The sequence below is a fragment of the Entelurus aequoreus genome, linkage group LG10, assembly GCF_033978785.1.
Source record: "Entelurus aequoreus isolate RoL-2023_Sb linkage group LG10, RoL_Eaeq_v1.1, whole genome shotgun sequence".
Classification (NCBI taxonomy): domain Eukaryota; kingdom Metazoa; phylum Chordata; class Actinopteri; order Syngnathiformes; family Syngnathidae; genus Entelurus; species Entelurus aequoreus.
The window spans coordinates 11,149,332-11,172,666 of NC_084740.1; the positions used below are offsets into that span (position 1 = coordinate 11,149,332).

General features: G+C 38.6%; 1 protein-coding gene across 2 annotated transcripts in view; it reads right to left on the reverse strand.

The window, feature by feature from the left end:
• Positions 1–5,497: 5,497 nt before the first annotated feature.
• The window catches only part of LOC133659294 (late histone H2A.2.2-like), a 35,377-nt gene continuing 17,539 nt past the window's right edge, over positions 5,498–23,335 (reverse strand). The window contains exons 1-2 of one of the 2 annotated variants that reach the window (XM_062062033.1): positions 6,117–6,260; positions 5,500–5,979 (exon numbers count right to left, since the gene is read on the reverse strand). In XM_062062033.1, the coding sequence (XP_061918017.1) occupies positions 5,563–5,979 (417 nt within the window). In that variant the 5' untranslated portion in view covers positions 6,117–6,260 and the 3' untranslated portion in view covers positions 5,500–5,562. Of the gene's footprint in view, positions 5,980–6,116; positions 6,261–23,335 lie in introns of those variants that run through there. The other variant, XM_062062034.1, reaches the window with a different exon arrangement.

Sequence of the window (23,335 nt, forward strand, 5' to 3'; positions counted from 1 at the left end):
GAGTCATAATTACGAGATAACGATTCCTAATGAGTTAAAATGTCCAAATGATCAGATAAAGTCGTAATTATCATATACAAAGTGTAAATTGTAAAATAGGTCTAATTATGAAATACAAAGTCAACATTATGAGAAAAAGGCATTATGAGATAAGAAAGTCGAAATTATTAAAGACAATTATAAGATAAGATATATTTGATGTGACAGCAGGAGCCCTCTGCTGATTTGAAGCACCTATGCAATAAACAGGAGCGCTGTTTTGTAAGCACGTATCGCAAAAAACTGTCAAGGATCCTTTATATGACAGATACGCTATGGTTTTAAGCACCTACTGCAAAAAACATTTTATGACAGAAGCACTCTGTTGCCAAGCACCTACTGCAAAAAACAGTCAAATATCCTTAGTTTATACGACAGTAGCACTGCCTTTTAAGCACAGAGTGCAAAAAACAAAGATCTTAAAATGACAAGAGCACTCTTTCCCCCCAGGCATCTACTGCAAAAATATATTTTGTGACAGCGGCACGCTGATTTTAAACACCTATGCAATAAATACAACAGGAGCGCTCTGTTTTTTTAGGCACGTCCTGCAAAAACAGTCAAAGATCCTCTATATGACAGATGCATGCTGGTTTTAAGCACCTACTGCAGAAACAGATATGACAGGAGCACTCTGCTGGTTTTAAACAGACTACAAAAAAAAAAGATCCATCTACGACGGAGCATTCTGCTGTTTTAAACTTGAAGCACCGACTTCAAAATAGTCAAAGATCATTTAGGTGACATGAGTGCTACAGTTTTGATTATCCTGGAAAAATGTGTTTTAACTCAATTTGCCGAGCCATTTTCTGCAACATGGTTAGAAACAGTTGGGAAGTAAACAAACATGAATTAGAAAACATTTACTGTATTAAAATAAACTATAGATTTTTAAAAATAAACGAAAAATAAATTAAAACTCTTGAGACTGAACATCTTTAGCAGCGGCCTCCTCTCTCCGGACCATAGGGGCCGATCTACATTTCTGCCAGTGGGTGCTGTGTGTGTGTGTGTGTGTGTGTGTGTGTGTGTGTGTGTGTGTGTGTGTGTGTGTGTGTGTGTGTGTGTGTGTGTGTGTGTGTGTGTGTGTGTGTGTGTGTGTGTGTGTGTGTGTATTACTGTTGTCCCCATACCAATATTTTGGTACCGGCACCAAAAGTGTTTCGGCACTTTTCTAAAGAAAGGGGACCACAAAAAATGTCATTATTGGTTTTATTTTAACAAAAAAATCGTAGGGTACATTAAACATATGTTTATTATTGCAAGTTTGTCCTTAAAATAGTGAACATACTAGGCAACTTGTCTTTTATTCGTAAGTAAGCAAACAAAGGCTCCTAATTAGTCTGCTGACATATGCAGTAACATATTGTGTCATTTATCATTCTATTATTTTGTCAAAATTATAAAGGATGAGGGGTAAATAAATGAATTATTAATCTATTTGTTCATTTACTGTTAATATCTGATTATTTTCTCTTTTAACATGTATATCTACACTTCTGTTAAAATGTAATAATCACTTATTCTTCTGTTTGATACTTTACATTAGTTTTGGATCCATCCATCCATTTTCTACCGCTTGTCCCTTTTGGGGTCACGGGGGGTGCTGGATGGAGCCTATCTCAGCTGCATTCCGGCAGAAGGCGGGGTACACCCTGGACAAGTCGCCACCTCATCACAGGGCCAACACAGACAGACAGACAAGCAACATTCACACACTAGGGCCAATTTAGCTTTTAATTTAGCTTTGGATGATACCACAAATTTGGGTATCAATCCGATACCAAGTCGTTACAGGATCGTACATTGGTCATATTCAAAGTCAGGGACATATTTCCTGAGTTTTTAAACATAGTATACTTTTTTTTTTTTTTTAAATGGGGTGGCAGACCGGTACTTTTCAGAGGCGGTATAGTACCGAATATGATTCATTAGTATCACGGTACTATACTAATACCGGTATACTGTACAACCCTATTCAGGACCCAAAATTTCTCTTGATTGACGACACCTGTGGCTCTCTTGTTGCCCCAGTCAATTGCCAATCAATAGCCATGCCGTCCTGCATAGCCTATACCAGGGGTCACCAACCTTTTTGAAACCAGGAGCTACTTCTTGGGTAGTGATTAATGCGAAGGGCTACCAGTTTGATACACACTTAAATAAATTGCCAGAAATAGCCAATTTGCTCAATTTACCTTTAACTCTATGTTATTATTAATAATTAATGATATTTACACTTACTTGAACGGTTTAAAAGAGGAGAAAACACGAAAAAAAATGCCAATTAAATTTTGAAACATATTTTATCTTCAATTTCGACTCTTTAAAATTCAAAATTCAACCGAAAAAAAGAAGAGAAAAACTAGCTAATTCGAATCTTTTTGAAAAAATTAAAAAAATAATTTATGGCACATCATTCGTAATTTTTCCTGATTAAGAATAATTTTAGAATATTGATGACATGGTTTAAATAGGTTAAAATCCAATCTACACTTTGTTAGAATATATAACAAATTGGACCAATCTAGACAAATCATTATTTCTTCTAGATTTTCCTGAACAAAAAATTTAAAATAAATTCAAAAGACTTTGAAATAAGATTTACATTTGATTCTACAGATTTTCTAGATTTGCCAGAATAATTTTTTTGAATTTTAATCATAAGTTTGAAGAAATATTTCACAAATATTCTTCGTCGGAAAAACAGAAGCTAAAATTAAAATGTATTTATTATTCTTTACAATAAAACAAATAAATTTACTTGAACATTGATTTAAATAGTCAGGAAAGAAGAGGAAGGAATTTAAAAGGTAAAAAGGTATATGTGTTTAAAAATCCTAAAATCATTTTTAAGGTTGTATTTTTTCTCTAAAATTGTCTTTCTGAAAGTTATAAGAAGCAAAGTAAAAAAAGTAATGAATTTATTTAAACAAGTGAAGACCAAGTCTTTAAAATATTTTCTTGGATTTTCTAATTCTATTTGAGTTTTGTCTCTTTTAGAATTAAAAATGTCGGGCAAAGCGAGACCAGCTTGCTAGTAAATAAATACAATTTAAAAAATAGAGGCAGCTCACTGGTAAGTGCTGCTATTATTAGAACAGGCCAGCGGGCTACTCATCTGGTCCTTACGGGCTACCTGGTGCCCGCGGGCACCACGTTGGTGACCCCTGGCTTATACTTTCCATCAAAACAACACAGCTTCATTCCTTTTCAAGATCATTTCTTCACAGTGTCTGCTATTTAGCATCAGCATAGCCATTAGAGATGTAATATTTGTAATCTGTGCCAATATTACTGCGGACATCATGTCAGTTTAATGCTATATGCGCTAGTCCTCATGGGAAATGTGGTCTTCCTTCTGGCAAAACACTACCGCTTTGGTCCACTGGTGCCGCCAAAATCAACCAATACTGAAAGTTAATATTTATTAGTATTTTAAATGTAATGTGTATGTTAGGCAATTGGATTGCATTTACATGTAAAAATAACGCAATGGAATAAAACATTATGCCTTAATGGCCAGGTTTGCATGTACTAATACATGCGCAAACCTGATAGCACACGCAAAGCTGATCTACTAAACGTCTGCAAAGTGGATTGCCTCGGTTACTTTTGTCTTCATAACTTTGCAGAATATATGCTGGTCATCAAAACGCCCACATGACTGGGAGGAGAAGATGCAAATATGGTCATTTAGCACGTGCCATGTGATTTATCAATACTCATCGCTGTTTTGCGAGCACGTGTCAGAGGGACGTGCAAACTGACCACACACACACGACTGCAGGATCAGTGCTCGCGCACTGACGAGAAACCTCCATCTTGTGTGCATTAACATTTTGGACAGTCAGAAATCAAAAATAGTCAGCAACATCATTTTATAATCTTATAGCTGCTAGAGGATTTAGGAGATAAAACAAATTAAATTGATGCGTTTTTGTGTCCTTTAGTATATTTCTTTATGACGTTTGTTTTTTCCACAGAATATATTAAAATATTTTTCATATTAGGGTTAACCCTTGTGTGGTGTTCGGGTCTGTGGGACCAGTTTTAATTTTGTATTAAAAGAAAAATGATACAATACATTTTTCAAACAGACTCACTGACTTTGGCTCATTTTCTGTGAAGAACATATATCAGAATACATATTTAATGACCACACACACACCATACACCCCCCCTACACATCTTTATTACATATAAGATGTCCGGGTCCACTGGACCCGGGGCTAATAGAAGTGTGGAAGTTGATGTTCTGTGTAAAAAAAACACACACGCCTAGACAGGAGGAGGACAGAGTGTAGGTACACAGAACATCAGAGGGTCAAATGTGCGAGAAAATGAGAGCAGACCGTGTTGACAAACAATGTTGCAACCTTGTGTGGGAAGCGCATGTGCAGAAACACAAAAGAAGAATCCCTGTGGGATGCAGAAACTGGCAGATACATTTTCCGTGCAACGTTCATATTGTTGTTACTCAGCCAGCGTTTGTGGGTCTGATGGACCCGTTGCATTTTGTGGCTTTTAATGCCTCACAATCAAACACTTTTATGTTAAAATACTGAACAGATGTTTATTGGGATAAAGGTAAACATCTGTTCAGTATTTTAACATAAAAGTGTTTGATTGTGAGGCATTAAAAGCCACAAAATGCAACAGGTCCATCAGACCCACAAACGCTGGCTGAGTAACAATATGAACGTTACACAAGGGTTAAGTATGCATAGTTTTGCATGTTGAGCAGAGTAAGTGAAGCCTTTCTTCAACGAGCACACCTTAGGCCAGAGGACCCCAAACTACGGCCCGCCAGCGTCCAAAGTCTCAAGTTGTTTTTTTTTTAATTTGTCCAACGGCTTCTATGTTAGCTACCTCTTTGTTTATAATGTCTATTTTCTGCCGATCTACTCTATTTTATGCTGCCCTTTTTTTTTGTTGCTGCAGCTGTTACATATACTGTACATCAGGTGTGTCCAACTCATTTTAGCTCAGGGGCCGCATGGTGGGAAATCTGCGCACACGCGGGCCGGACTATTAAAATTATGGCATTAAAACAAAAAAATGGACAACTTCAGATTGTTTTCTTTTTCTTACTTTGGCCAAAAATAGAACAAACACATTCTGAAAATATTACGATAAAAGTATAGAAAAAAAAAAATACCTGGCAGCGGTAAAGTTTACTGGTCCTTAAACTACGGCCCACGACCTGGTTTGTTAACTGGGTCGCAGATCCATTCCTTGGCAGTTTGTGGGGCCTTTGAAGTTGGGAAGTAGCACTCAAACTCATTCGAAAGAGTCTCACACAAAATCCCCGCTAATGTTTGAGAGCCGGTCGCCGCAGATTATGCAGAGCGGGCTTGGTGCGTGAGAATCACCTGTTGCGATAAATCCATATTTCAAGTAGGACTCCTGGTATTGTCATTTTCTGCAATTTGGTTAGAAACAGTTGGGAAGTAAACAAACATGAATTAGAAACATTTTTATTGTATTAAAATAAACTATAGATTTGTAAAAACAAAGAAATTAAAACTCTTGCGACTGAACATCTTTACCAGCGACCTCCTCTCTCCGGACCGCGCTCTTCTTGGGAAGGAGCGCCCCTTGGATATTGGGGATCACGCCGCCTTCAGAAATGGTGACCCCGGACAGCAGTTTGTTGAGCTCCTCGTCATTTTTCACCGCCAACAAGATGTGGCGAGGAGCGATGCGGCGCTTCTTGTTGTCTCGGCTGGCGTTGCCCGCCAGCTCCAGGATTTCGGCGCAGAGATACTCCAGCACGGCCGAAAAGTAGACGGCGGCGCCGCTGCCCACTCGCCGGCTGTAGTTGCCCTTCTTGAGCAGCCTGTGGATGCGAGCTACTGGGAAGGTCAGGCCTGCCCTCGTGGACTGGGAAACGGCGGATTTGGGCTTGGGGGCAGCTTTCTTTCCACGCCCAGACATCTGTAGACACAACAATTGCACTTTAAATGTGAACTTATTAGAAATATTTTGGTTGACTAGCAAAACATGACTTCAAATAAAGAATACTATGGAACAATGCACTTTCACCACCACAAACATTATCTACTGCAACACACCTTTCCTGCTGGATCCAAGGAGAGACCAGAGCTGCATGTTGGGACTCGACAAGCTGCTTTTATTTACACACAAACTTGTCCATCTCTTGATTGACGACACCTGTGACTCTCTGGTTGTCCCACTCAATTGCCAATTGCCAATCAATAGCCGTGCCTTGCCGTCCTGCATAGCCTATACTTTCCATCAAAACAACACAGCTTCATTCCTTTTCAACATGTCTGACGACTTTCCACTGCAGTTAAAGCAGTGCTAAGTCACTTTTCAACCTTCATTAGATATTTGCATAACTTTTGGGACGATACATGGATTTACAACTAGTTCGGGGGTCAGCAACCCGCCGCTCTCGAGCCACATGTGGCTCTTTAGTGCCGCCCTAGTGGCTCCCTGGAGCATTTTTAAAAAAGGATTGAAAATGGAAAAAGATGGGAGAAAATAATTTTTTTGTTTTAGTATGTTTTTTGTTTGAGGACAAACATGACACAAACCTTCCCAATTGTTAGAATATGTTTGTGTGTATGCTTCACTGATGAGAGTATTCGGTGAACATCGTTTTGTGCTACTAATTTTGTCGGTTCTTGAACTTACTCTTGTGACGCAACAGTTGGTTTACATGTAAAACCTTCCACTCCTTCATTGTCTCAGTTTGTCCACCAAATGTTTTATACTGTGCGTGAATGCACAAAGGATGCGGTTTGTTGATGCTATTGACTTGTTGGAGTGCTAATCAGGCATGTTTGGTCAGTGCATGACTGCAAGCTAATCAATGCTAACATGCTACTTAGGTGAGCTGTATGGACATATTGCATCATTATGCCTCATTTGTAGGTATATTTTAGCTCATTTTATATCCTTTACTTTTATCGTCTTTGCATATAATTTATATTTGCATGTCTCATGACACATTACCTGTATGTAATATTGGCTGCATTTCAGATAGGTGTTTGTGAGCCATGTTGTTCCAGACCACAGCAAACATTACCTAGCTTGCCAAAGATTGTAATAAATATATTAAAAAAAGACAGCCTGCCTTTTCCTTAAACTTGGACACACACATCTATACCTTTAGCCTATAAAAGCCTGTAATTTCTAGGAGTTATTTCACCTCTGAGTAGCCTCTGATTTACTAATGGTTTCTAATGTTGTAAAAATGTGTAGAATGAATATATATATATATATATATATATATATATATATATATATATATATATATATATATATATATATATATATATATATATATATATATATATATATATATATATACAGTATATATATATATATATATATATATATATATATATATATATATATATATATATATATATATATATATATATACATACATATATATATATATATATACATACATATATATATATATATATATACACACACACACACACAGCTCGACCCACGGCCAAATTTTTTTACCCCAATGCAGCCCCAGAGTCAAAAAGTTTGGGGACCCCTGCCTTAGGCAGTTAAAAAAAATAAAAATAAAAAGTAATTTCATTGTAGATACACTTTGGATTGCTTCTAAAATGCCCATAAAAAGTGGTCCATGTCTCCGGCTTGTTTGAAAACATATAAAAAATGCCACAGGTGGGCACATGATGGAATGAATGTGCAGTAAATGAGAGTGTCTCCGTGGTGACGCCCTGTAGGGTACACGCAATATCCTCATTTAAATATGGAGGTCTGCACCACTTTACACTTGCACACGCAGTCTTGGTAAATCAAGCGGACCACGGCCACTAATAGTATACGCTATTTTATAGATTGCACACGCTGTTTAGTGTGTCGTATTTGGATCTTAGTAAATCAGGCCTTAAGTCGACAAATGCATGTATATCTGTGTATGCAAGGATACTTCTATATCTAAAGTTTGGCCTGGGGCACATTTGAAAAATACTATTATAAAAAAACACATAAAAAGTGTATTGAAAGTGCAAACATATGTAATGCAACAAGAAAATGTTGCAATATTTACACTTATTCATTGTTAAAAAAAATGATAAGGAAACAAGCGCAATGTTGTCATGAATTATTGACCTATTCAAGGCTCTAGTCACTTTTGAAAAAGTATATTGTCTGTTTTTGCCGTTAAAAAACAGGGTTTTCTTTGAAGAACAGACCATAAAACATGAACAAAACAACAACTTCATGACAATGGTCGAATCTGAAGTTGATCGATAGATATTTAAGTGTTGAAAGTAAAAAAAAAAATTATCATATGACTTAAACACTTTAATGACTAAGACCCTTCTGAGTCCCCAGGATTTTTAACATTCACGAACATTGAGGTGAGAGCGAATGGTTATATTGTATTAGTTTTGAAAGTGAAAAATATCAAAATGGCACCCGCATGCTATCATTTTTCAGTGTGTGGCTCTCAATGGAAAAAGATCGGACACCCCTTGCCTGTACAGTATAGTTTTCTATACATGCAGTGATGTAACATTCAAAATGAGGTCATTGCTTCCACTTAAACAATTTGCTCTAGTTCTGTGGTTCTCAAACTTTTTTCACCAAGTACCACTTCCGGAAACACTTACCACCATAATGACTAACATTGAAATACAGTAGTGTAGTCGGCCTAAATATTCATTAAATATTCATTAAAAGCAAGGTAGAGGTTTTATCTAACAAGCATATTTAATATTTTTGGCCACTGTAACATTACACCCAGTTTGAACAGTCACACTGTGATTGAATATTTATGAAGTGATCCTTTGGCGTACCACTAGATGGAGCCCGCATACTACTAGTGGTACACGTACCACAGTTTGAGAATCACTGCTCTAGTCTAAATGACTTAAAAATGTCATGCACAAATGTAATATGAGCACTTTTGATAATCCGCAATAAACACAACTGTACTGTATGAGTTTATTTATTAAACTAACATGCAAAAGTACATTTAGAAATGCGTGTAAATTGACAATTATTGAATAAAGCTTTTTTAGGATGAAAGAAAGATGAGGTGACTACTATTATAACCACATACTGTATGTACTGTAATCCCCACATATTATCATGCACACATAATCATGCTAATTAAGCGACCCTCTCCAGTGCCTTCAAAATGAAGGGAAAACAGGTGTGATGAGACGCTCAACCACTAGAGGGCAGCAGAGCGTCATCACATAAAGTTTCCAAAAGTTGATGCAATGAAAGGGGACACACATAGTCTACAGTAAATATACATTTTAGTAGACTTTCATGTGTGGGACCCTTTGGAGGCCGAAGGGTAAAAAGTGCAAGTTTTTGCTACAAAAATAATTACACATCAAAATCAAAGTTATTAAAGGAAGGTTTTTTGGGGGGGGGGGTTTGCCCATCACCCACAATCTTTATGTGAGAAAAGAACACAGATGTTATTCTTTTGTGTGTGTTCTACAGGGTAAAAAACTTCTAACAATGCAGATAATGAGGGTACTTCTATGAAGCCCACTAAAATGTATAATGTATTGTTTTTGCTGGATCTACTCTTTATTTCAGGGGTGTCAAACTCATATTAAATTGGGGGCCACATGGAGAAAAATCTACTCTCAAGTGGTCCGGACTGGTAAAAACATGGCACGATAACTTAAAAATAAAGACAACTACAGATTGATAAATGAGCGCGTTACCATAAATGATTGAAGATGAATCACTGTGTTTGTTTTGTGCGCATTGCATGGGCAGTGATCACGTCACACACAGTGTGATGATAGTTAGAGCGATGCACCCTTCAAAACAAACTCAGACTGAACTTTAGATAAAAATGAGGTCATTAGTTAGTATTGCAGTGACAAACTTCCTACTCATCGGTGCACATCAAGTTTAAATTAGCATCTTTAAGCGAAACATGAACGTGAAGATGGCGTAGCTAGCATCAATGCTACATGGACAGCAAACAGAGGACAACAAACTACGCTGGCTAAGTTTATCCGAGTTTACCACAGATAAATTAAACAACGCCTTTTTGAAATAGACAGCCACCACACGTAGAACACATAACATCTGTGAAGACCAGGTGCTGCAACATCTGTGAAGACCAAGTGCTGCAAGATGTTCATGTTGCCAACTAACGTCGTACAAAGTTTTTACGAAAAAGACATCAGTGCTGTCATCTGAAAAAGTAAAACAACTTTTTTGTGTAACTGAGGTTTTTTGTAATTAGATGAAATCTCATCAACACAGTGGCTTTTTGTCAAGGCTCCTTCTTTCACACACACACACACACACACACACACACACACACACACACACACACACACACACACACACACACACACACACACACACACACACACACACACACACACACACACACACACACACACACACACACACACACACACACACACACACACACACACACACACACTTACTGGTTATCATTTGGAATGGGGACCAAGTTTTCTATCATCACTTGTGGGGACCACCCTTTCTACAGGTTGTGGAGGCATAAACATTTTTTGGTAAAATGGCCACTGCCCAGTTAGCTCATACACATCTTTAAATCTCTGGATTGATGAAGTAATGTGCTGATCATTCTTACTGGGGACCCTGGGGAAAAAGAGTTAATATGGTTCATGGGGACCAAATTTAAACTAATTTGTATGTGACTACTGAGGACCATTTAAAAAAAAAAAAGTTCAAATTAAATATGACATGATCCTCAGAATACAGCACTACAGCTGTCCTCTTATAGGAAGTTTCACCACTTAAATGTACCAGCTACAGCCCGATGAGGGGGCTGCTGTGCAAATGTCTCACACTCAAACTAACCAGTAAACATGTTTTATGGGCCAAAGCTTAAACATCACTTAGGCATCTTCAGAATGGATCTGACTATCATTTAAAAAGGTTTCCCTTTAGGGGACCTGTTTTTGGTCCCCATACCGTCAGAGGTCCGCTAAAGGTGACTGTGTAAACAGAGCGATGTCCCCATATATAATAACCTATGTTTACTCATGATTAATCACAGTTTAAGAATATATATCAGTGACATGCAGTCACTAGAGGCAGGTGAGGCGCCTCACCTGCCATCATGGAAAGAAAAAAAAAAAATTAAATTGTTATATGTATCCAGTGATTATACTATAAAGTTATTTTCCATTTAACTTCACCAGTTTTAGATTTTTTTTTTTCCAAAATCGCTGAATTTTCACATTTGCCGTTCAAATACTGAGAAGAGACTTGCGGTGATCAGCAGCCAGTTGAGGCACGTCACTGCGTTGTGCCTAAACATGGATTGAGGACTCGGCTAACTGCTGGCCTGCTGTGCAGTGAGACCGTATTGCTATATGAATTATATTATACATTTCCATAGTTTAGTTAGCTGAGGTATATAATGTACGGTGTATTTTGTCAACAACTGCATGTGTGTAAGTATTTCTTGTGCTGAGCAATCATAAAACTGCTGCGAAGACGCACTGTGTGAGGCTTGCAGTAATCCCGCCTCCTGGTGGTAGAGAATGCACCCCCGCCGTAGAATGCACCCCCTGACGGGAGTGTTATATCAACTAAAGCCCACACTTAAACTTTCCACGTGCAAGATTGAATCTATTTAAAAAAGTTATTTAATAAGAAGCCAAAAAGTGCAAAAACAATAATGTTCGTGTTGGAGGAGTTGTGAATGACAGGGCCACAACATTAGGTACACCTGCAGACTGCAGCACGGATTTCATATTTCATTCATTCACAACTCCTCCAACACGAACATGATTGTTTTTGCACTTTTTGGCTGCTTATTGAGCTGCTGCAATTTTTGGTTGGGTTGGTTATTTATTTTGAGTACTTCTACATTTCTAAAAGGGGAGGAATGTAATAGAGTGATCTATGTTTGTCTGTTGCCATCTCCTGGTTAATGTTGGCTATAGCGTACTGGGGTTACTTTTTGGTTGGCCAACGATTTACGTGGTGTTGCGCACCTGACGTCAAGTGTGTTGAGTCTGTTCTGAAGTCTACAGTAAAAAGACGTACTTCATCACCTCGCCTGGTTATTGCCTCCAACCCAATATACTACATAAAGGTAAGACCACAATAACGTTTTTTTTAATTAAATGTGCTTTTTTGTGTGCTACAGTTTGTATGTGTAAAGTTAAAGTTAAGTTAAAGTACCAATAATTGTTAAAAACACACTCACTAGGTGTGGTGAAATGTGTCCTCTGCATTTGACCCATCCCTTGTTCACCCCCTGGGAGGTGAGGGGAGCTGTGGGCAGCAGCGGCACCGCGCCCGGGAATAATTTTTGGTGATTTAACCCCCAATTCCAACCCTTGATGCTGAGTGCCAAGCAGGGAAGAATGCTGGTATGAGCTTTTAATCATAACCCGTTAACTGCTGCCAATCAAATGGTGAATAAGATACTCTTTAGGGTTCATATGTTTGTAAATCTGACTGTGATGAAGTCAGTGCCTCACCAGCCATGAACCTCACAGCACGTCACCGATTATATATATATATATATATATATATATATATATATATATATATATATATATATATATATATATATATATATATATATATATATATATATATATATATATATATATATATATATATATATATATATTTAAGATTTAGGTTTAGATCTAACATTTAGATATAATAGTTACAGTCAACATTTAACTTAAACATAAATGTGATGAAAATGAGCAAAATCTGAAAAAAGTGAGATAAATATGAGAAAAGTGAGTTAAATCTGAGTTATATATCTGCTGGAAAAGTGTGACTAAACTTTTACATTCAGCACCTCATATGAAATTGCCTCCAGTCTGATGCAGGCCAGCCTACATTTTGGAGCTAAAAGTGGGTGTTCCAAAATGTGCTAAGAACGCGTTAGAAAACAAGTCTAAAATCACTATTGTGTCTAAGTCATGGGGAATTTTACCTATAGAGTTCATTTTTATGTCCAGAACTATGAAATAAATGGCAATGTTGTCAACATTAGAGGGGCCCTTTAAGGTTAAAAGTGTGACCTAATTTTAAAGGGTCATTAAGCGTCAAAAAGGTAAGCAGTTTCCGTCTGCTATAAGACAACAATCGTTGCCAACTTTGAAGGTAGCCAGCTTTGCCCTCACCCCTATTCTTGTACGACAATGAGACACGGAGAACACAAGAGACATATTTGGACTGCTCGTATTAATTTAAAAACATGGCAAGGGGCCAATCACAGAGTGGAGAGAAGACAAATTAAGCGGGGACCTTCCCACTAGGGCGTCTTTGGACAGATTGGATGCCATTGTGTTCATCCTCTCTGCACGAGGACGGAAGCTTAAAAGCCGTTACGTGGCTGCTTTTAATATAACCCTCACTATAGGAATAATGGTAATAATAAAATGCAATGCAAGTTCATTTATAGAGCACAATTCGTACACAAGGCCATTCACAGGGCTTTACGGAAAATTCAAAGGAAAAATTAAAAATAAAATAGTCAAAATTCAAATTAAAAATATAAAATAAAATAATCATAAAAGCTATCATAATTTAAATTAAAAACAAATAGTGTAGATAAAATCCTTTCAGTTGTCATATGCACAATTAAGTAAAATAGTTTCTTCAGCCTGGATTTGAACATTGTCAATGTTAATTAAGGCCATGTCTCACATCTTCAGGAAGATTTCAGGAAGATAAAACTGAAACGTAGCCTTGCCATGTTTGGTCCTGATTCTAGGCACCAGCAGGAGACCACTCCCTGAGGTTCTCAGAGCTCGAGATGGTTCATGTGGTTCTAACATGTCAAATATGTACTTTGGCACAAGACCATGAAAAGACTTGCATACAAGCAGAGCTGTTTTGAAGTCTATTCTCTGAGCAACAGGAAGCCAGTGGAGTGACCTAAGCACTGGACTAATATGGTCATATTTCCTGGTTCTAGTCAGGACTCAAGCAGTAGCATTCTGGGTATACTGCAGCTGCTTTACAGCTAGTTTATAGAGCCTAGTGAGAAGGCCATTAAAGTAATCTAACCCACTGGAAGGAAAGGCATGGATTAGTTTTTCTAAGTCTGCTTTGGACACTATTCCTCTGATTTGGCAATTTTTTAGGTCGTAAAAAGCTGTTGATATTACTTAATGTGGCTTTTAAAGTTCAAGTCTGTGTCCATTATTACCCCTAGATTTCTAACCTGATTATTTGGTTTCAGGGAGAGAGTCTCAAGATGACTAACGATAGTTTCTATTCAGCTGAAGAAAATAGTTTTGCATCCACACACTGATCTGTAATAATAGATAAGATTTATATAGAGCTTTCCTAGACACTGAAGGTGCTTAATAGAGAACTGAGAACCCATTATCTATTCACTGCACACTTATACATTGATGGTGGTAAGCTACATTTGTAGCCACAGCTGCCCTGGGGTATAGGAAGCATGGATGCTCTACCATCTAAGCCCGTGACTCCAATAGGAATGTTTGAGCAGGAATTTGGACAATAAAGTGTTTTTTCTTCTTGAGACAAGACAGGTGCTTTGCTTGGGCCTATTGAGAGTCCTACTTTCGTGGGGAAAAGTACAGACGACCTTCTCTCTCTGTTTATTAGCAACGGTAGCTACCGACGCGCAGCTTTGCTACTAACCGACGAGGTGAGATGAAGATGATCCCATCATATGGTCCGACTCAAAACTGAAAGCAAAACCAGATGCAAACCCCCGCCCTCTCCACGAAAAATGTATTTTAAGCCAAAAGACATTTAGGCTTTTGTGTCACAAGGTGGACTAGTCGCTGTCTTTATCTGACACTTATGGCTTCTTCTCTGTCCTCCGAGGAGTAATAAATCTGTAGTGGTGGCTTTTACGAGGATTGCGTTGCTACTTATAGTCTTTCCTCTGCTTTATGGAGACATACTGTGATGTGGAAGACTGGACGGATGGACCACAGTTTGCATGTTGGTCACACTTTAAACTTCAAATAAAGTGCAAAATAATATTTTTTTATTGGCTACATACTATACAACTGGAGTCTTCAACATTTTCTGGGCCAAGGACCCCCAAAGTGATGGAGAGAAGTATTTTATACAGTGCATCTGGAAATAATTCACAGGGCTTCACTTTTTTCATCATTTTGTTATGTTACAGCCCTATTCAAACATTTTAGAAATTCATTTTTGTCCTCAAAATGCTACACACAATAGCCCATAATGACAATGTGGGAAACGGAAAAATGGATGGGAAGCATTGGTGCAAAGCCATTTTCAGATCTCTCCAGAGGCTCTGGGTGGGCCAATCAAAGACTCAATAAATTGGCGAAAAATTATCAAAAAACTTTTCACCCTGTCATTATGGGGTATTGTGTGTAGAATATGAAGAACAAAAATGTTAATCAGTCTTGGAATGAGGCTGTAACATAAAATGTGGAAAAAGTGAAGGGCTGTCAATACAATCTTGTATGTAGATCTTGTATGACAATTATGATTGTATTTTTCATTAAACTGGTCCTAAAGGTGCCTTGTGCAATAATAATTGTATTGTGCTGCTAATCGCTAGCCGGCAACTAGTGCGCTATTAACTAGCTGTCAATTAATGCGCTAGACACCAGCTGGCAACTGCGGTATTAATCGCTAACTGTCAACTAGTGCGCTGATTCTAGCTGGCAACTAACGTGCCAATCGCTAGCGGAAAATTAAAGTGCCAATCGCTAACTCCAAAAATATAGATTGTTAAATTTAGCTAACATTCAAAGATTAGCATCAATACGAATGGCCCATCGAATCCTAAATAACACTGCACCAGCGCCACTTAAGCACTTTGTCCAGTTTACATCTGCTGTGACAGCTAGAAACACACAAGCCTCCACCAGGGGGCAGTGTAGCGTACCCAGATGTAAAACATATTTTGCACAATCAGCCTTTTAAGCGATAAAGGAATGGAACAACCTCACAACAAACTTGAAAAGTCTGACAGATTACTCTTCATTCACAATTGAAGTTAAAAAGTGGCTTTGTAGCAATCAAAGCTGCTCACACGGTCACTAAGATGGGCACTATGATTTACACATCTAATGTGTATTATATTTATCCATGAGAGCATTTTGTTGTAAATTGTGAGGTATGTCTGTTAAAATCATGGTTGTTTTTACAAATGATGACAGATGTGAACAAGAGCATGTATTGTCTTTTTATGATGATGTAAATGAGGTGTTGTTGTTTAAGTATGTGTCAATGAAAGGGCATGTTATGACTTTTCTTAATTGTATTACATGCTATAGTATGATTTTATTGTCATAATTGTATTGCATGATTTTTGTATACCTTTAATTTAGGTAACCAGGGACTGCAGATGGAAATTAGCTATTTAGCTTTAATCTGGTACAGAACACATCAGTCTTTCAGCTTAATGTTTCTGTGCATTGTCCCTCCAAATAAAGACTAAACTATAAACTATAGTACTGACAACTAGAGTGCTAATCGTTATCTATCTTAAATGCCAAAATGAATATATTAATAATATATTTTATTCATGTTACATGTAATTTGTTCACATTCGATGACATGACAGTGTGTTTGCTCAATGTTCATGTGTATTTAAAAACACCTATATTTGTGGAAAATTGTGGTAGGAAATATGAATATATATATATATATATATATATATATATATATATATATATATATATATATATAAAAATCTACCCAAAATTTCAAGGCCCCCCTACAGTACCTCAGCAGACCTCATGGGGGTCACGGACCCCTGTTGAAGACCTCTGCCATACAATTACTGGTAATATTAGGTAAATGTAATTGTATCGATCAAACAATGTAGTGTCGATCACCAACATTTTAAACCTTGGCAAGTGACAAACAATTTGCAGTGCAGTGGCCAAAAATATTCCCATATTTTTCGGACTCCAAGGCGCACTTAAAATCTTTTCATTTTCTCAAAACTCGACAGTGCATCTTATAACCCGGTGTGCCTAATGTACGGAATAATTTTGGCTGTGCTGACTGACCTCGAAGCTATTTTATTTGGTATATGGTGTAGTGATAAGTGTGACCAGTAGATAGCAGTCGCACATAAGAGATACGTGTAGACTGCCATATGATGGCAGTTACACAAAGGATATATGTGTCGACTGCAATATGACTCAAGTAAACAACACCGAAATTGTATATGTTCCATTGAAAATATAGAATGCGGCGCTCAAATATCTATCAAAAGGTTTTAGTACGAATTTGGTAATCTATGAAGCCGCACCGCTTGATGGATTGTACTGTGCTTCAACATATGAGTATTATTATGGTGTGTGTATAAGGTAAAATATATTATCTGGGGTTTTGTTTCGTAATATAATGCAAAAGCAACTTTTCTTACCTTCTGGTACCTGCTGATCTGTACTTTGGATCTGCATAAGTCCTGAAAATTTGCACGTGTCTGCCTTTGTAGTCCGTGCCGACACCGTAGTCATAAACTTCTTCTTTTTCTCTATCTTCTTGTCATGTGACATTCATCCTCCGCTGTTGCCATTTCTAATATAAAGTAGTGTAAAATTATTACTTAGATATGTCTGTAAACTCGCCATGAAAGCACTAAAACATACCAGTATAGTCAGTTTACATTATTCACCCAAGGAACTTAAGTTATTAGAGAGTTCCGGTCAGACGGTTTTTCATGGGACACATTTCTGGCGTTGTTGTTGCACTATAGTGAGCTACGGATGAGGAGATGCTGCTCTGTTATTGATTTAAGTAAAGTCTGAATGTCATTAAAACAGTTAGCTCCATCTTTTGACACTTCTTCCACTCCCGTCCTTGCACGCTACACCGCTACAACAAAGATGACGGGGAGAAGACGCTTCTGAAGGTGAGCCACGTAAATAAGACCGCCCACAAAACGGCGCATCCTGAAGCGACTGTCAGAAAGCAGCTTGAAGATGATCTGTAAAACATAATCCATGCAACATTTTGACCAAAGAACCACCATTACGTGTAGACCACAAGGAACTGTTTTCCATTTAGAAAAAAAATATAATAATGTGACCCTTTAATGCGCCCTATAATGCGCCCTTTGTATGAAAATAGACCTGACTAGACCTGCTCATCGGCAGTGCGCTTTACAATCCGGTGCGCCCTATGGTCCGTAAAATACGTGTCTGAATACCAGCGAGCTGTAAAAGCATCGAAAACAAAGTATATTTCTACCTTGATCTCCAGTAAGAGTCATAAACCCCAAGTTCTTTTTAAAGTTTTAAATTCTCTCATCAACCCCCGTGATGTGTCACCTGTTGTCCCCTCACCTGTCCTCTGTGAAAGTTTCTTAAACTTCTTCATTGACAAAATCTCTGCACTCAGACCATCTGACACCTCCGCTCCTCCTCTCCCTCCCCCTCCCCCGCTTCCCCAGCTTGCTGTTTTCGAGCAGTTTGAGCCTATCTCCCTCTCCTCCCTCTCGGACGCAGTCAAACACCTGCGGCCCACATATTGCCCATCAGATAGCCTTCCCTCTCGCCTTCTCGAAGAAGTCCTTGATTCAGTTGGCCCTACTATTTTATGGTTGATTAACACCTGCCTCTCCTCCGGATATGTACCGGCTGCTTTTAAGCATGCTGTGGTGCAGCCTTTAATTAAAAAGAAAAATCTTGACACCTCTGTTCTTTCTAACTTTAGGCCTATCTCTCAGTTACCCTTTCTGTCCAAAATCCTTGAGAGAGTAGTGTATGTCCAGTTACAATCTTTTCTAGCTATAAATAACATCCACGAGAAATTCCAATCTGGTTTCAAAACATCTCACAGCACTGAAACGGCACTCCTGAGGGTGCAAAACGATCTGCTTCTGGCCGCTGACTCTGGTAGTCCTGTGATCCTGATGCTTCTGGACCTCACAGCTGCCTTTGACACAGTGGATCACAGGATTCTACAGTCACGACTGAAGCAGTACGTGGGCATCTCAGGTGTAGCCCTAAGCTGGTTTCAGTCCTACCTAACTGACCGGAGTTTCTCTGTGCAGCTAGGAGACTTTCTCTCCTCGGTGGCCCCCCTTACCTGTGGTGTTCCTCAGGGGTCAATCCTGGGTCCCATACTCTTCCTTCTGTACATTCTACCTTTAGGTGAAATCCTGGTTCAAGCACAATGTCCCATTCCACTGTTATGCCGATGATGTTCAGATCTATTTACCTCTTAAGGCCACAGGACAGGTCGCACTTCAACCACTGCTTGACTGTCTGACTGACATTAAAGCATGGATGAGTGCTAACTTCCTCAACCTTAATGAGAGCGAGACCGAGATAATCATCTTCGGCGATACATCTCCAGTCTCGTTTGTCAGTGCTCTAGGTCCTCTGGGTGTAAACATCCGGTCCTCCGTGAGAAATCTCGGTGTGATCTTTGATAGTGCCTTCAAATTCACCAAACAGGTCAGCTCAGTGGTTAGTACCAGCTTTTACCATCTCAGAACCCTAGCAAAGACCAAGGCCTATCTCTCCCAGAGCGACCTGGAGACTGCTATCCACGCCTTCATCACACACCGGCTACACAACAATAACTCACTGTACGCTGGCATTGATCAGGCATCACTCCGCCGTTTGCAGCTTGTGCAAAACGCGGCTGCCCGTCTCCTCACCAGTACCAAAAAACGCGAGCACATCACCCCAGTGCTGGCCTCACTCCACTGGCTCCCTGTCCGTCACCGTATTGATTTTAAATTACTTTTAATTGTTTTTAAATCCCTAAATGGTCTGGCCCCACAATACTTGACCGAGCTGCTGCATCACCATACCTCGTCTAGAGCCTTGAGGTCAGCTGACCAAATGCTTTTGGCGGTCCCCAGATCCAGGCTAAAGACCAGAGGGGACAGAGCCTTTTCCGTTGCCGCCCCTAAGCTCTGGAACAGCCTTCCCCTCCACATTAGGTCAGCCCAGAGCCTGGGGGTCTTCAAAACCCTCCTTAAGACCTACCTCTTCTCGCTGGCCTTTGACCCGAGCTGAGTCCGCCCACTAGGCCACCATTTCTAGTCCCCCCCCCTCCCACCCCTTCGCTTTAGTTGTATTTTTCAATTTGTTGCACTTTTATTATTATTATTTTTATTCTGCAAATCTTTAAACTTTTTATTCGACCCCTTTTACCGTATTGCATTTGCACTATCTTGTTTAGCACACTCATTGTTTATGTTCTTTGTTTTGCTTAGTTTTTTTTTGTTTTTTTTGTTTGCTCCATGCTTTTTTTAACCTGTAAAGCACTTTAGTTCAATCTAAAAAGTTGTTGAAAATGTGCTATATAAATAAAGTTGACTTGACTTGACTTGACTATACTCGTTAAATAACGCCTGTCTTGTTTTTAATGAACATGTAGGCCTACTACGCTACTGGGTTCTAAAGTTGGTCATTATGGTGGTATTTGGAGTTTCTGAGGTGGTACTTGGTGAAAAAAGTGTGAGACTGTAGCGATAAAGCCGTACATCGAGTTCCATGTCAGAGGAGGACAAGCTGTCGGGAATGTCTGTAATTTAGCTTTTTGGAAGGGTGAGTAACTAAAACGGAGTATAACGACTTTCCTGTATGGGTATGATACACCCATATTCCTGGGAATTGTGATATTTTCTTCCCCAGCTATGGTAAAGTCATAAAAAATTTGATTCCGGAAGTAATGCTTCCTGTTCTTACTATTTCTGTAAATTCTGGAGAGTGGACAAGTCAAGAATAGAAGAATTGTTTGGCAGATTTTTCCATTCCTTCCTCGTCTCTCTGCTATATGATAATGTGATGGCTACCATATGTCCATATACCTTCAAAACACACGAGGAGGCATACAACCAGGTTTGGGTTGGATTTGCATCAAACGTGTGTGAGGTTTGACAGAAGTAGAATGTCACAAGAAGGAAGGATGAAGGACATTTTCCATCATCCCACCTGTACGAAAGCATCTGTTTTTCTCCTTCTTTAATCAAAATCTTTTTGATTCACCCCTCCATGCACTCACTTTTTCAAATATTAATTCCCACTCGTCTGTCATGTGTTGTAGAGTTTCCTGTTCCCAGCCCTCCAGCTTCCCTGAGAACCGCCTTTAAGGAAGTGGCATGCAGTCCTGGCATTGGTGTCCTAGCAACGCCGATGGAGGGAGAGAAGTGGACCCCACCCGCCAGAGGTTTAAGTCTCCATTAGAAAAATTGCTGGTTGACACGCCCCCTTTTTCCTTCATATCACCACAAGCCACCCTGCTTGCTAATAAACACAGCCTATTGCTCTATTTCACAGCTGGAGTTTTCCTCCAAATGTCTTTCAACTGGAGGGATTCCTGAGTCGTCACTTTATGACATGATTTCCGTAACATAAACAAGCAGACTTGGATGCGTTTGCTTCATTTATGACACACTCATAAAAAAATAACGTTGTATTCCGACATGTTGAAGAATACTTACTCTTTTTTTTTTTTAAAGTTATGTGATCCATTCACACTGGATTTAAAAAGGGTTCAAGAAGTTTGATCTGAAGAACTCCAGAGGTTCCCTGGAGGTCTGCATGGGTGGAAGAACAGTTTAGTATCACTACATTTACTTATACAGCATCTCACAAAGGCTTCATTATAGTAGCCATTTTTTACTGCAGTACATCTTCTCAAGGGTCACTAGTATAGAAATGAAACTTTAGAGTAGTCAGTATAAAGCTTGTATAGCAGTATAGGTTTACGATGAGTAACACAACCATTTCCGTCTATAGCTCGTAACAAGAGTGAGTAATAATTGTGTCTTGGTCCTGGGCTGCATGAGTGCTGCTGGCAGCAGGTGAGCTGCGGTTTATTGAGGTCAAGCAGGAATCCCAACGCGTACAGTGCAAAGTATGATTTTCTAAATTATTGTCTCTTGAAGAGATATATTTAAAAAAAATCAAGACATAGGGACTTAAAGCAACTGTACTATACGTCACATATAAGTAGCCTGAACATTTGACTGTGTTGTGTTCATTACATCATGCTGCCGATTACAATATATATATATATATATATATATATATATATATATATATATATATATATATATATATATATATATATATGTATACGTATACATATCCAGTCCATGCAACTGTGCCTTCCGGCAACATTAGCGATGGCCTGCCCAGCCGCCTTATAGTCCTTATAGTTGTTCAGCCAACCCTTTTAAATTACGGTTCGGTAGTTAACATGAGCGGGGGTTGTATCATTTTTTTTTTTTTTAAATAAAAAAACACTTGAATGGTCTGAATGAGTTGAAAAGGTTGCTGTTGAAATGTTTTAAATCGGTGGAGAAATGTTGAAGTAATAACATGTTGAAATGAGAAATGGTATTACGGAATTCCTGGAATTTCGGGAAAACCCGGGAATTTTTCCAGTTCTGATTAAGAGGAATGTTTTGACGGTGGAATAGTTGAAATGCGTTGAAAAATGTGGAAGGAGTAGTCGCCAGAAAAAAGGGTGGAAATAGGGCTTTGAAAAAGCAGGAATTCTGGAAAATCCTGGACTTTTTTTTAACTTAGAAAAGGGGAAGTTTGAATTTCCAGAATGTTGGAATGTGTTGAAGGTGGAATGGTTTGAATAGGTTGAAAAATGTGGAAATGGTGGAAGTTTGAAAAATGGCCAATTCATTTTGAATGGGAAAAATGTCCCGGAAAACCTGGAAATCTGGGAATTTTTGGAATTTGACAAGGAAAAGCCCACGATTCCCGAATAGGCTGAACAGTTTAAGTTGAAACTGTTTGGAATCGGGTGAAAAATGTGGAAGGTAGAGCACGCCAAAATCTGGAGATGGAGAAGAAGAAGAAGAAGAAAAAATAGATGAATTTCGGTGTAGAAAACCATATGTGTGAATGTTTGGAGCATTCACACAATAAAGCAAAGTGCAAACATATAAACTTCCAAAATATATTACAGCTGTGTTGCTTCTCGGGACGGTTTTGGCCAAAAGGCTCCATCTCAAAGAGCGGACAACCCCATCTGCACCGAACTTCAGGAACTGGTTAAATTAACTTGTGGACGTAATGACTCTTGAAAAAATAAAATGTATAAACTCTACAAATATGAACGAATGGGAACTACCTGGAAGCCTTTAGTGACATAAATTGAATCATAACTTATAGACATTCCCTCCTCCCCCTCGGGAAAGGGAGGGGAAGAAAGGAAAGAAGAAGAGAAAGGGAAGGAAAAAATAAATAAAATTGTTGTATCTTTTTTGTAATTATATTCCTTTTTTATTAAACATTTAAAACTAGATGAGGCAATTCCTGGAGGAATTGCGTGTAAATGCTCCAATGCTGAAGATGAA